This window comes from Pinus tabuliformis, chromosome 1_2 (genome assembly GCF_031772625.1).
Source record: "Pinus tabuliformis cultivar Carrire ecotype Pingquan chromosome 1_2, CPIR1, whole genome shotgun sequence".
Lineage (NCBI taxonomy): Eukaryota > Viridiplantae > Streptophyta > Pinopsida > Pinales > Pinaceae > Pinus > Pinus tabuliformis.
Genome location: NC_142298.1, coordinates 68,582,389 through 68,598,244, shown reverse-complemented (window position 1 = coordinate 68,598,244; position 15,856 = coordinate 68,582,389). Strand labels below are relative to the sequence as shown.

At 35.6% G+C, this 15,856-nt stretch overlaps 1 protein-coding gene across 1 annotated transcript in view; it reads left to right on the top strand.

Annotated features, from left to right (window-relative positions):
• LOC149204455 (B3 domain-containing protein At5g18000-like) overlaps positions 1-5,341 on the top strand; it is a 165,665-nt gene extending 160,324 nt beyond the window's left edge. Inside the window, exon 4 of the mRNA XM_089393295.1 lies at positions 4,807-5,341. Within this exon, the coding sequence (XP_089249421.1) occupies positions 4,807-5,253 (447 nt within the window). The 3' untranslated portion in view covers positions 5,254-5,341. The remainder of the gene's footprint in view (positions 1-4,806) is intronic.
• The last annotated feature ends 10,515 nt before the right edge of the window (positions 5,342-15,856 follow it).

Sequence of the window (15,856 nt, the reverse complement as noted above, 5' to 3'; positions counted from 1 at the left end):
CAAGAGATTGTAGATAGGCTATGGTTCTTATTTTCCAATAAACAAAGCTGCTCCCATCGAATATTGGTGGTCTGATGGATCCCATGTTTTCGTGATTATTCATCTTGATGGATCTTTCTTCAAGTGTTAAAGCTTCTTTTGAAGGACTTGCTCTGATACCAATTGTTGGAAATAATACTGAGAGGGGGGGTGAATCAGTATTATTAGATCAAGAATTTTTCTTTTTCATAATCAGATTTATATACGCTACTTCAGGGGAACTAGCGTGTACACACAACTGCCTTTAAGGCAACCAACGTTTATGTAGTAAACTTATGATTCATTTAATTCATCATATGTTGATCTTTAATCAGTGCATCAGTACTTCATCAATAATTAAACATTAACCATGTGCAATATAAACATAATAAATCATTACACATAAGCCTCACACATGAACACCAAGATTTAAGGTGGAAACCCAATGTGGGTGAAAACCACCTGCTGCTGTCGTCTTTGTCTTCTTTTAATAATAAGAAAATCTGTTTACAATCTTGTATTGATGCAGACTCATACCAGTACGTAGGCTTCTACCTGCAGAAGGTTACAACCTTCTCTCGTTCTCCAGCTTCTACTGGAAGGGAGCTACAACCCCCTAGCTCTTGTACTAGCCAATATGTTTACTAGTACGTAGGTGCCAGCCTACAAAAAACTCCACTCTTCCACCAGGGACCATGTTTCATGAATTTTTAGACTGGATGCTCCTAGCACATATCAAGACATATGAAGACCTTGACTCATCAATAACCCATCAGAAATTTAGAAACTCAAACTTCATCAACCAACATGCAGTTAATCTGAAACAATCAGATCACTGTCATCAGAACATTATGCTGAACCCAGAAACCTGTATCAAAATTCAGAACCAACTAAAACCTCAAAAATTCATGTGTTAGACTGTATACGCTACTTCAATGAAGAAAACTTGCATGTATATGCTACTTCCTTCACCCCAACCTGTGTATACCTCTAAAGATTCTGAATCACAAAATCTCTTAATCACAAACTATACCAACCAGCAATGTACTGAACATCTATTGTCAACTTACAGAACTTTACACAGGCAGGCAACAAAAAACACTTCCTCTCACTTATACAATCAATCAAATATCAACCTCCTTATGCATTCATATTTACATTCAAATCTAAGAGGACTTCATTGACGGAAAACAGTAAAATAGCAGCAGCAACACTGATCTGATAGATCAGTCATCTCTGAACATCAAGCCTTTCTTTTGTATACACTACTTGAAAGAAAAAAACTTGTGTGTATACGCCCTTTTGCTGAGACGAACCTGCATACAGATCTGCAAATATTGACTCAAAACGTTGCTACAATTCCAGACTTCAGTCAAACCCAGATCATGATAAATAACGAATAAAACAGACGCAAAACATCAGATCTAGCCTCAACCAATATCAGATCATTCAAGAATAATTCATTTCAGGTCTCATGATCCTGATCTAACATTGAACTCAAGGTGCACATAAATATTTTAATTCTAGTCCAAAACATAATACTGCAACATAAAATATACTTCAGATAGAAGTATTCCTTAGAATCTTATTCACTTGCACATCTGGCCTTATGATCCTCTCTTCTTTATATAGTTTTTGGCCTTTCTCAATACCATGGACTGAATCCACTTAGGACCAATACCTTGGATCAAATACCAGGGACCGAATACCTCGGACTAAATACCTAGGGTCAATATCATGGTCCAAAGATACCTTGGATCAAATACTTCGAACCAAAGCCATGGTTTTCAATATGTACGCGCTTTGCCTTCAGTGGGAGTGCGTGTATATGTTATACGCTATTTCTGTTTTGAGTACCTGCATGTATATGCTGTTTGGACTAAGTGAACCTACGTGTATCTCTTAAACTGCTTTTACATCATCTTCTTCCTTCAACTACTTTATTCTGATCAATAGACCTTAGTTCCATCTTCCTGATCCTCTATACCACTGCCCTATTGCCTCTTAATATTCTTGTTAGCCTCTTATCAAAATCGAGTTGACCTGTAGAGTTGCCATCAAGGACAATACTTATATCATAATGCCAACACTTTCTTCTCCTTTCTCCTCTTTATTTCTTTCTGGTTTGCCATTATTTTCTTCTGGTTTCAACATTTATCCCCAATTATCCTTATTATTATTATTATCATTTTTTTTTTGCATTTTTGAGGTTTTAGTTTTTCTTCTTAGTTGTTTTTTTTTGCAATTTTATTAAATTGGTTATACGACTAAAATGTGTTTGTGCATAACAATTTAAAATAACTATTAATATTTTTCTAGTAAACCTTTGACTCTAGTTTTATATAATTTATCATGGCTATCCTTCTATTTAAGGGATATAAGCTATCCTCTAACAAATAATATAAAATTGATATTATTAATAAATAATTAATATAGAAATTGATAATATTAATAAATAATTATTAAAACATATTGAAATAAAATATTTTAAATTGTACTATTCCTAACCGCTAGTTTTCAACCAAATGTATTTTATTTAATATGAATAAGTCAACCCTAACAAATAAATAAGATTATATAAATTGTTATTATTAAATAATTACTTTATATAAATCAATAATATTAAATTATTCCATAACAACTATTTTTTAACTAAATATAGAATATTTTAATAAAATAACTCCTTACCACTAATTATTAAATAATTATTTACTTTACCTATTAACTAATTTACCGACAACTAACTATGGGCAACGATGCATCCATACTATTTATTCCTTATGATTGATAGATTTCTCAACTTGTCCCGAGGATGAACCACATTAGTTGGTTCGAATCGTCGACAAAATCCTAACAATGTGATTAATCTGAAAGACTTATATCTACATTATGGATCACAAAAGTCGTAGATCTAACAAATTCTAGAACTACTAGACAAGGGAAGCATGGCTTTTGGTAAATTTAGTTGAAAGGACTACCTCTAGGAAAGAAAAAATGGTACTCAAAGGAGAAGAAAGAGGAAAAATTTCATCACCTCATTTAATAATCTTTTTGGGACTTAAAATCTCCCTAAATGGGGAAGTATGATTCAGAATGGATCATTATATAATTTTCATCCATGTTAAGTGTTTTTTGGGAGGAAAAATTAGGGGGAATGGCTTGCAGGGCCCAATTTGGAGATTCGGGGTCTAGAACCTTCCAAAACCATATTGAAGCACCAAATGACAACTCTTATAGTCAAAACTTTGTGAGAGTAGCTATATAGATTCAACATTGTTGTACACACTGATCTCTTTCCAATAATGCAAAAATAATTTCAATTAGAGCTTATATGCAGAAGTTATGCCTCCAACAAATTCACCCACCTTGTTAACCACCATCGTACCAAGTGAATGCCACATTAACTCCCATTACTCACACATGTGGGGCTAGCCAGATGTGGAATTTCAAGAAGATTTTATAAGGTCCAAAACCTAACACTATTTGAGGGTTAAGGCATGCAAATACTCTAACCCTAGATGACTATTAGGCTATGTTAAATATTGGGTTGATAGGATGAGGGGATTCCATAATTTTAGCATTGTACTTATTCCATAATTGAGCAAAGCATCTAGGAGTGGAATTGAAGAGCATAACAAAGGATGAAGAAGATTTTGTACCATCTATTTATGCCATGGTATCATAGACAACTCCATAGTGAATGTCCCTTTCTTTGTATTTACATTCTCATAATTGAAGAAAAGAAAATAGAGAATAGTCTTCACCTTCTAGTTGGGTTTTCTTCCATTTTGGGTTTCCTATGATACATCTTGTGTTCACTTGCTTGTTCTTTCATTTCTGTATTTGAGTTATTTTCGTAAATTTGACAATAAGCTAGTGATCATAAATATAAAATCTAAGGAAATAAACATACATAATAAAATATTTTATCATAATATAAGATATGTTGCAATGAACTATTTTGGTAAAATATTTTGTCGATTTGTAGATCACACACTTGATAAATGAAGGGGGTTATCATTTCTTTAAGTCCCTTTTCTTATGATGTTGCTATGGTAGGATTTTCTAGGCAATTTAATTTATGATGTAGCATTTGCTAGACATTAGCTGGGGGGATATGTTTCATGATGTTAATGCCCTCATTGATATATTATTTCCTAAGTTTAAGTTAGAAATGTGGATACTACATATAATTTGATGGTGATGTTACATTTTCCTAAAGTTGGATGATGAATTTTGATATAATAATCCATTGGTGGTGGTACATTTTAAGTTGGGTTTTATGTTTTGTTGTTATCATGGAGGGATTTTGTTAGTGAGAACATATTTTGTTTATATAGTACAACACTTTATTAGAGTGCATCCTTTACACACATGTTCATGGTGATTTAATCAATTAGTGACTGTTTGGAGAGGAACTAAAGTTTTATTTCAATGTTAACCTTTGTGCACACATGTTTGACGTTAAATGTTCATTTAACTATTCAATGGTTAAATTAATCTAGTTTATCCATATTAAAGTTACCAGGCAGGCACTCTACTTCATTGAATTTATTTTCGCAATTTAAGGTGTTCGTTGGATTTGGTTGAGGCTTCCTACTTATGTTCTTGGCCACATTTACCAAGGCATGCTTTTATTGTTTCTGGGAGAAATTGGCACACTTCTCTAGGAACCCTTTGGTTGTTATATATATGCGCATTTTCCTGTCCATTCTGTAGTTTTTGCTGGTCACTCAGAAATCACAAGTTTTGAAACAATTTAATGGATTTCTTTGTGATACATTGCAGAATGTTCCAAAAGCATTTGTTGATCGTTGGATGCGGAAAGAAAGGGTGAAAGGATCGTTTAAATTAAGGCTTCTGTATGGGAAGAAAAATTGGGAGGTTCCGTTTTCATTGTATAAGAACGCTTCTGAATGTTTGTGGGGAGCCTTTGCTGTTAGCAATGGGCTGCAGGAAGGAGATAAATGTGTTTTTAAGCTGGTACGTGAACTACAGAACGTATTTGTGCTCCAGGTCGATGTCATTAAGCATAGACTCCATAACAACTGTGGACGTACACCAAATAAAATAAATGTTAGCAGTACAAAGTCTATGGTGCCACATGAGAAGAAGACATGTGTGGTAAACCCAAATCATTCCATGGTAGGTAATGGAAGTCACAGTCCAGTTCAAGTAGCTAGTACTGGAGGACGTAAACAAGAAACCAAAATTGAAATTATCGATTTAGACTAGTCCGTTTGAAGAGGCCAACCTGAAAATTTTCTTAATGTTTTTGGAGTCCCAATGTTGGTTTTGAAAGTAATTTGTTTAAAGTGTGTTCATAAATGAGAATTATATTGTATCACCAATTTAATTCAAGGCCGGTTTCCTCACATTTACCAAATGCTTCTGTCCATTTGAATTTTGGACAATTTAATATTACTACGGTTATCTTTTTGATAAATGAAATCCCTCCTATGTTTGTATGTTTATCAATGATCTCTCATGTCACTCTAGGTTGCTTATGGTGAATTGTCATTTAGTTTATTTGCAGATATGGTATTTGGATGGATTTCTGAATTTTTTTAATCAAAGTGGCTTTAGATTAGAATATGAGTCTGAATTTTTTTAATCAAAGTGGCTTTAGATTAGAATATGAGTCATGCAGTTTTATATATAGTGATAAATGTGTTCATGATTTATAAATAATTTACCTTTTTTTTTTTTTTTTGGGCTAGTTTTAATGTTGGATAGAAAAATATCAAATTTTGATGTTCGATGAGAAAATTATAACTCTCAGAGGACTCTTACCCTTTATTCTTCTTGTGAAATTTGAACCAATAACCTAATGAGAACTAAACCCCATACAAATAGACTAGTCTCCACATCGTGAGTTCATAATTTTATATATTTTAACAAAAGTTTTGATGATATGTAAAATATTACGTACTTCCCCATTATTGACATAACCCTTTTACGATGTTTTTATTTTAGGTTGGTTATTGGCACTGAGTTTTTTTAAGAATCTAGTCAAAGGCTAAAAGTTTGAACAACTAGTATATTTATATCACAATCAATTAATTAACTCTTATATTAATAGAACTTAACATAACAAAGGATATGAGATGGAGGCTCGACAGTAGGAAACCCTTGTCGTCGCAACCCTTAGTTTTTCTTCTAGCACTGGTGCGAAGTTGTCGCAGTCCTTCCTCACTGTGGCCCATTGTTGACTCATGCCTCTTGGACGTTGTTGTTGCCTCGCTTCGTGGCTTGCGTTTTGGGGTTTTTGCAGCCCTATGACCGTTCAACTTTTGTTCTTCGATGTTGCTTGCCTCCTACGACATTTTTCTAGTTGTTTTGTCTCGGATTTCAGAAGGGAGTTGAGGGAGCGGGGTTGAGGCGGTTCCCTTGCCTTCTTGACTCCTGGTTCGAGCCTCCTTTTTCATCTTTCTATTTCTATGGAGTTGGGAGTTGAGGGAGAGGGGTTGAGCATGCTCTTTTGTCATTTTTGGCCTAGGATTTGTGCCACTATTTCTCCAGTTGCGGATGCTTTGACGTTGTTGTGAATGTTGGTGTTCGCTTGCAGGGAAAAATTTAGGGGCTAATATTCGCAAGTGGGCTATTTTTCCATGGATTTTGCCCAAAAAAGATTCGTCAATTTCCATTTTTCCTAAAAATGATTCGCCCAAATTTTATAATACAAATTCAGTGTGCCTCAAAAATCGCCAAAATTTTATAGAGACTATATATAAAATCGCTAGAAATTTGAAAACTTTTACAATGATATCATCAAATATTCTATAATTTGCATATTGGGGACTAGTAAGATTCGTTATGGTTTCTATATTTGAAGATAAATTTCCATCCTTAAAATTTTCCTTGTGAATCGCTTGGTATGCTCGATGTCATGGTCGTTAGCTTCCGTAGGTGTCCTTGCCACAATTTTCTGTGGTTTTTTTTTGGGCTTTCTAAGTGGCCTGTGCCCGGGTCTCTTTGATGGGTTTCAAATTTTTTGTTGCTCCTTCTAAGTTTTTGGCAAGCTTGCGTGCTTGGCCTCTTAGCTTTCTCCATATTTCGTCCTAGGATTTGTTTTCTCTGAAGTTTTTTGGGGAATTCTTGGTGCTATCTCGGCGACCTGTGCCCATTTTTTTACAGACGTTTCATGGCCCTCCGGTTATTGGAGGAATGTTTATTACGAGCTTTGAGCTCTTATTTTTGGTAGGTCTTTTGGCTAATGTGCATGTAATTCCCTTAGGCATCTGCAAAATGTAATTTTGGCCTAGTTTTGGGTAATAAAATTATGATTTTTTCTTTGGAAAAAACAATAGAACCTAGCACTTCTTTGCAGTTATCATTATCCATAATTCACATATAAAAAAGTCAATCATTATATTAATAGGAGTTACTATCTCCTCATGGCTACTTCACATATATTTTGGAACTGATATAAAAATGATTGTTGAGAGCAGCAACCATGTTTGTGAATATGATGTTGAATGCTTCTCATTCGAAACTAGAAAACTAAATCAATATTAACTATGTAAATAATTGTTAATTAAATATTGACTAATTTTGTAAAATTAACTATAACTATTGGTATAGTTAGTCAATTGAGTTTAGCTTAGGTGATTAGGTGAATCATTGTGATCTTCTCCACTCATGTTCAAATCATGCAAGTTGATATGTTTAAAATCTAAATTAAAGTAATCTATATTAATCTTTTCAATTTAAAGGTTGAAATAGTTTCTTAATAAGAATTTAAAATCAAGCTAGTGATTAGACTATTTTTACTACATATATTATGAAATCAAATTATTTTCTTAATTGCTAATTTTTATTGAAAATAACATTTATTTATCATTTTTTTTCCTATCATGTTTTTAATTATAATTTTTAAATGTGCTTGTAACTAGATTATTAAAACAAAAGTAATTTCTAAGTATCAAGATAATTGCTAATTTTAATTTATTTGCTAAATATAGCACTTCATTTTGATTTTAGCAACCACTACATTATAACTTATCTTGGGTTTCTCTATTTATTCATTAAGCTAAAAACTATATTATATTAACATATAGATCTACCTATATGTGGGAAGCTATGTATAAGTTTATTATTTATGGTATTAATGATGAATGTTGTGTGATTTATTTCGAGTGTGTAAATTTAAATGAAAAATTGTTGTACATAGATACTAGTGTGAATTATAAGTTGGAATGAATCAACAAGTACCATGCACATTATAGAGGAACTAGCTTGTTTACATGGTTAGTCATTGAGTAACATGGCAATAATATATACATAGTTATATGGTTATGCATGATTTTATGTTTCGGTAAACTAATTTATAGGTTAAATGGACTAGGTGATAACCACATAATTGTGATACTAAAATTATGCACGTGTTGTGGATGTCGAAAGAGAGATAGTATGTTATGAAACATTGGTTTGTTATTTAAATATTTGTTTAATATATTGATATGATATGTGGTCTTACAATAATCATGGTTGCCAAATTGGTCATTCCAGGACATGAGTCTAAGAACCAAATAGAAGCGCAATATAGTCCTAATAAGGTACTAACCTTAGTTCTATTAGGAGGGGTGGAATTTTTGAGCCGCTATTTATCTTCCAAAACTCATGGCCATGGAAGGGTCGTGTTAATCAATGTTCTAGGTATTTAATGACCACTTTTGGATGTTTGTAAGGAAATCTTGGTCGATATAGTTGGTACTTCCACTTATTTGTATATGATTTAAGTCAACATAATTGATGCTCCAACATATTCTAACAAAGGAAAGGATAAGATGTGGAAGATGGAAGTAAATTAGGGAGGAGGAGTGATTCAAAGTAGTTAAGGATATCACTAGGAATTTTAAATGTCGACTTAGTTCCTTCCATATCTTAAATTCTTGCTTAATTCACTTATGATTATCTTGATGTATTGTTCAACTTGTATTGGTTTAGTGTGATTCAGTAAGATTGTTTAATGTTGTGTTTAAATGATCATTTCTTGGATATTTGGACAACAATACACATAAATTATGCATTAAAGGTGATGATTGTCATCATTGGTATATACATAAATTGTATATGCACCAAGAACACATATATACTTTGCATTTATACATTAACATAATTTTAAAATATAGAATCTATTAAAATAATGTTATTAATGATTGATGCATTAAGGGTGTTGTAAAAGGTAAAACCATATTCTTGTAATTTAACTTTCATTTGCATTAATTACTTTATTTTTCTGAATTTTTTTATATTTTACTAGGAGATAATGATAATCTAATATCATGTACTAGGAGGTGAGATTTTATAATCTACCCAACACTAAATTTAATTGGTTAAATTTTATGACAAGTTTATTATTATCAAGCAAAACTCTTTCGGATAGATCACATCAGTTTTTTGGATTGACGCGTTTCGAACCCCTACCGAGGTTCATCATCAGGAAAAGAATGGAAAGAGTATTACTGTTGAGCAAGTAACAAAATATTTTACAATATTTTGAACTTCCTAGGACTCTTCTCAAGAGGCTAGTGAGGCAGTGGGGGGAAATGCATAAAGAGGAACTTTGGGAAAAGAGCATGTTAGGATATTCCGACACATAAGAAATAGTTAAGTATAACTTGGTCTAGTGTAGAGTTAGGTAAAGTGTGTTTCTTTACTATGTACTTTTGTCACTTACAATCTGACGGTCACGATATGTAGTGATCTGACTGTTCATTCTCTCCTCGGTATTACCGACACTTGATCCGTGGCTTAACACCCGATTGGTCCATGATCTCTATTTAAAGAGCATGGAGGGTCATTTGTAGTGTAACCTTTCATGAGAGAAGCTTATGTAAATTTTCATTCTTTTATTAATAAATTGCCTGAAGTGGCCGCGTTGGCTCAAGCCATGGACTGTTTTCCTCTTTGAGGGTTTTAACCACATCAACAACACTGGTGTATTGATCTGTGATCTGATTGTGAGCGGTGTCCTTTGGTGTTCTGTCGGAGGAACTTACCCTGTAAATTCCTACATGGTATCAGAGCTATTTGAGGGCCGCAGCCGTTGGTGATCCAAATCTAAAGCTGGTAGAACTGCAACCGACTGTCGTTTCCTACATCTACTGTTACTGACTGCTTGCAGGCCGAGAAGACTGCTCTATTGTGTTAGGAGCATCTGTTCCAGTGAGTAACCCCTTTCGTTTGATGCGAAAAGGTTTCCGGTAGCCCTAGATATGTCATTTTTAAGATCTAGAGGTATACAGTGTTTATTTGCAGTTTTTAGTTATTTTCTCTCTGTTTATTTTGGTTTATTTAGCTCTTTATTTTTTTATTACCAGATCTATACCTTTCATTTCTGCGTATGCTCTTTGCCCCATGACTCTGTGCGATCTGGGCAAATCAGAAACAGAAAGGAAGGATTTTTCTCATGCATATGCTCTTTTCCGTCGCGCCTTAGTGTGATCTCGGAAAATCAGAAACATTGAGGAAAATATTTAGTTTCCAGCTAAAGCTAACTTCAAGCCGTAAGGTTTTTTTTTTTTGTATGTCCATGTTGGGTTTTGTGTTTTTTGTTTTGTAGGCAAAAAAAGAGCTTTCTCAAGTAAGCATGCACCCCAAAGCTTCAGTGACTAAAAAAAAAAAAACTCCCCTTCCTTTTTCCAAAAATTACTAACCTTTTAATCTAGCTCACTTGGTCCAAAGCTACTTTATGAGAATAGAGGTCTTGATTTCAAGTCTTTCTTTTTTTTGAGCTAATTAGATTAAGTTTGGAAAGGGGGTGAATTTTTTTTAAATATAACATTATCATTCATTTCTGCACATTCTCGCACTTCATCGGCATCTTCAACAACTTTTCTTCAAAAAGCCATAACTTCTTCATCTAGAAGCCATTTTTTTAATCAGCCTAATTTTTCGAGATCTTTCCATTGGAACACTTAGTTTCAACATCTATAGCTTCAGTTTCTGTTAAAATGGAAAGTCCATGCCAAGTTATTCTTGATAGCACCAACTACTTCCAATGGTGGTCCTACATTATGGATTTACTTAGAAGTAAAGGTCTTTACAGAATAGCCTTAGGCCAAGAAACCAAACCGAAAGATGAAGCTAAAGCATCCAAATAGGAAAATAGGCAATATCAAGCACGTGGGTTGATAGGGATGTCTATTTCTCCAAACCTTAGATTCCATATCGCAGAACTTGATACTCCTAATGAAGCAATGAAATAGATCACTAAAGTTTTTGGAATTAAAAATAAACTTAGAGCCCATCAACTCGAAAATGAGTTGCTTACATTGGACCCCAATAATTTTTCTTCCATTGAAAATCTTTTGTCCAAGTTCAAAACCCTTAGACTTCTCTTGGAAGGTGATCCAAAATGGGTTTTGGATAGACTCCTAAGTCTAAGTGTTCCTCACAGAGGAAAATGAAAGTCCAAGGAAGTTCCTGGACATAGCCCCATTGTAGAGATCTTATCATTCTGAATCTACTGCAACTTGAATGGGAAAAAATGGACTTAGGATGCAAAAGTTATCACTCAAAGAAGATGCCCTTGTTCCTTAGAAAAAGAGGCAAAATCCCCTAAAAATGAGCAAAAACCCTTATAAATGGAAATCGCATTAAACCCGAGCAAAAGCGCAGACTTAAGCGGAAAGGGGAAGCACCCCCGATCACCGATCCCCGACATATCGGGTCGGAGGCGGGCATAGGCATATAAAATGAGAAAAAGACCTGAGCCAATACGACACTGTGATCATTGATCGGTGGATCGGCATCAGCGAGGGCATGGAACATATGGAAAGGACCAGGCCGATGCGATATCGCGATCGCCGATATCGGCAGATCGCAATCGGCGATGCCATATGGAAAGACTCCGAGCCCATGCTACGCGATTGCGATCAATCGCATCGCAATATCGCGTCGGAGTCATACGACGGAGCAGGGCCACACGTATATATATGCGCCGATGCGATGCGACCGGACCCGAAAGGGATTATAAATGCATATGAATAATATTTCAAGTCCCTCTAAAGCCATTTTACGGGGTTTTCAATGTTTAATGTATTTTTTTAATACAAAGGAAACAAGTGGGATTTTGGGCGGCCGTAGGCGGTAAGTGGTTTTGGCTGGGCTCTACCCGAGCCCATACACTAGCTGCCACGTGGCCAGGCCCTGGAGAGAGAAAACCACCATTTTCGAGCAGTTAACCCCGTACGAGTGAGCTGCCCGAAATGAACCTCAGCCATTGGATCCAGATCTCCCAGATCAATGGTGGGGATGCGATAAGTGACATAAAGGCGGACCCGATAGGAGTTATAAAGTGGATTTAAGGGATTTTCAAGTCCGATAAAAGGCGTTTATGCAGATTTTTCAGCGTTTCCGGTGTATTTCTCTGTGTAAATAGAGAAATGATATATTTGGGATTTCAACGTGCCAGTGGCCTTTTCCGTTGCAAAACAGGTGGCCACCATACCTTGGGACGTTAGTAATGATTGTTAAATGCTCCAGAAGGAAGATGAAGGGATAGCGACCGTGAGCCAGAGATCCCGAGAGTTGAAATGAACAGACAAGTGCCGATAGGCTTAAAATTCGTTCCATGACAGAGACAAAGGGGTTGATGAGTATGAGAACATGATTGAGAGGCAGTGCTAAGGCAAGTGTTGAGGGCAATGCTAAGACAGGAGCACAAAAAGCTAAGCCAAAGTAGGAAGTAGAGGCAAAGAAAGCCAAAGAAGCCAGAGCCTAAGAGCCAGAGCCAAAGCTAGAGCCGAAGAGCCAGAGCCCGAGCCAAGAGCCAGAGCCAGAGCCGAGAGCTTCAAGAGCTAGGGATAAAATGGTGCCTAAACCCATTGTTTCTGTGTAAAACAGTGGAGTTGAGCCAAGAGCTTGTAAAAGGACTTTGCCATAATCCCAGAGAGCCTAGTTGAGTTAACTAGAGCTCATGGAAACGTAGCCCAAGAGTTTTGGGTGAACTCCTAGTTAAATTTTTGTCTTATGTGTGTTGTTTTATTGCTCCATTATATTTGCTACTTTAGATGATGTTATATCAGTTCAAGCAAATAGACTTAAAAACACATAAAAAGTCAACAATAAACATAAGCATACACCTTATTTTCAAGCACATATCTAATTTCGCATTGGTTAATCATTTGTGACTTGGGAATATTTAAGCTTTGGAAGTGGGAGAGGTTCTTGTAAGCTAGGCAACAAGCCTAAGTGCCCCATTTTCAGATCAAAAGGTGTTAAGGTTAAGAAATAAGATGGTAACCTTGTCTATTCCATTCTTACTAAGTTTGGACCAACCTACTCTGTGTTTGTTTCCACCTTCCATTCTATAAGAGAAGCCTTCATTTCTCAAGGACAAGACTACAAGTCCCCTTCCTTTGATGCCTTTTGTGATTCTTTAATAAGAGAACAAGAAAAACTCTTACATCTTGGTCTTCTTAATCTTGGAAACTCTTCTAAGAAAGCCTTAACCTCCCTGCAACAACCAAATTCAAAGAATCCTAAGAAGCTGTATCCTAAAAAAAATGGTCCTAAACCAAACAAGGGTCCTAAGCCATTTCAGTCTCAAAATGAAAAATCATTTCAACAAAATGATAAGGCAAATAAAAACAAAGGGAAGAAGACTGATAGACATTGCCACTTTTGTAATCGAGATGGCCACTTAGAATCCAAATGCTTTAAGAAGATGGAAGCCTTGGAAGCAGCAATGAAGAAGCATAACATCCATTTGGAGCACTCAACAACTTCAACTTCATCTTCGGGAATAGCACTTTATGCATGTGGTTGTCAAGCATCTCGGTCTGGATATGCACTAAATGTATCTTCTTCTTCTCATTCTCAAGAGTGGCTCATTGATTCCAAAGCTTCTTATCACATGGCCAAAAGCAAAGCCATGTTTTCTTCTTTAAATGATTATAACACCAAAAATATATATGTTGGTGATGATAGATCTCTTAGTGTTGTAGGGACTGGAACTGTTCATATAGGCAATGGTCAATTCAATGATGTATTATGTGTTCCAACCTTATCCTGCAACCTTCTATCTGTATATCAGATAACTCATTCAGGTGAAGGTAAAATCGTTGAATTTTCACCTCACAATGTTGTAATTAAGGACCTAAGAGATCCTAGACAGATTTTAGCTACTAGCATTGTTGATGATTCTACAAGGTTGTATAAGTTTAACAAATTTGGGTCATCAAATATTCCCTCGGTATTTGTTGCTCATAATGATGAAGTGAGAAAACTTTGGCATGAGCGATTTGGTCACTTAAACTATCGCTCCATTTAGAATCTATGTATATGGTGACAGGTCTTCCAATGGTATCTTGCAGAGATGGTGTTTGTTCCAGATGTGTACTCAGAAAACATCATCGGGATAGTTTTGAAAAACGTGCCTCTTGGCACGCCTCAGCCGCTTTACAGCTTGTGCATAGTGATTTATGTGGGACACTTCTAGTTGTTTCATTATCTGGCTACACGTATTTCTTAACTTTCATTGATGATTTCTCCAGATGCACTTGGGTATACTTCTCAAAACTCAAGAGTGAAGTATTTAACATGTTCTTGGCCTTTAAGGCCTTTGTTGAAAAACAATCTGGACATCAAATTCTTAAGCTAAGATTTGATAATGGCAGAGAATATGTTAACAACAAATTCATCAACTTTTGCACTGAGAATGGAATTCAAATGCAACATATTGTTCCATATACTCCACAACAAAATGGTGTAGCTGAAAGGAAGAATTGCACCTTAAAGGAAATGGCTAATTGTATGCTTCAATCTAAAGGACTTAGTCTTAATTTTTGGGTAGAAGCAATTAACTGTGCAAATTGCATAGTAAATCACACTCCTACTAAGGTTTTAAAGAATATCACTCCAGAAGAAGCACGGAGCTCAGTTAAACCAGATGTAAGTCACTTTCGTGTTTTTGGAAGTGAAGCATGGGCCCATATTCCAAATGAGAAACATAAAGCTTTAGAACCTAAGAGTGAAAAATGTATTTTTGTTGGATATTCTGAAGATGTCAAAGGATATAGACTTATTCCACTTAAGTCCAAAAATGTTATCATTAGAAGAGATGTAAATTTTGCTGAAAATATATCGGCCTACGAGCCTAGTTCGGCGGATGTGCCACCTCTCTCTATCCCTTCTACTTCTGAAAATATTTCTTCTTCAGATGATGACAGCGAGGATGACAATCCTCCCCCACCTTCTCAGGATCCTCCTTCAGCTCCTCAGCTTCCAAAATGGGTCTGTGCTACTCAGGATGTAGCAGGTGCTCTTGCCGGTGATCCTATAGATCAACGACGTACACGTTCTCAGTTCGATAGAACCTCTTCTTTACTAGCTCAAGCTTCAACTAATTATGATCCTGACACCTTTGAAAAAGCTTCAGGCCATCTAGATTGGGATGCAGATATGAATGAAGAATATCGTTCATTATTGGCAAATGATACATGGGATCTTGTTCCCCTTCCAAAGGGACGAAAACTTGTTAGATGCAAATGGGTTTACAGAACCAAGTATGGACCAGATGGAAAAGTTGATAAACATAAAGCTCGTCTTGTTGCTAAGGGTTTTCACAAGTTGAAGGCATTGAATATACTGAAACCTTCTCCCCTGTTGCCAAAATGAACTCTATCTGCCTTGTTCTTTCCCTTGTTGCCTCTTTCAAATGGGAAGTCCATCAGATGGATGTTAAATTTGCCTTCTTGCATGGGGACTTGCATGAAGAAATATATATGGAACAACCTACTGGATTTATACAAACATACTCCAGCCTTGTATGTCAGCTTAAGAAATCCCTTTATGGTCTCAAGCAAGCCCCTCATGCTTGGCATGCCAA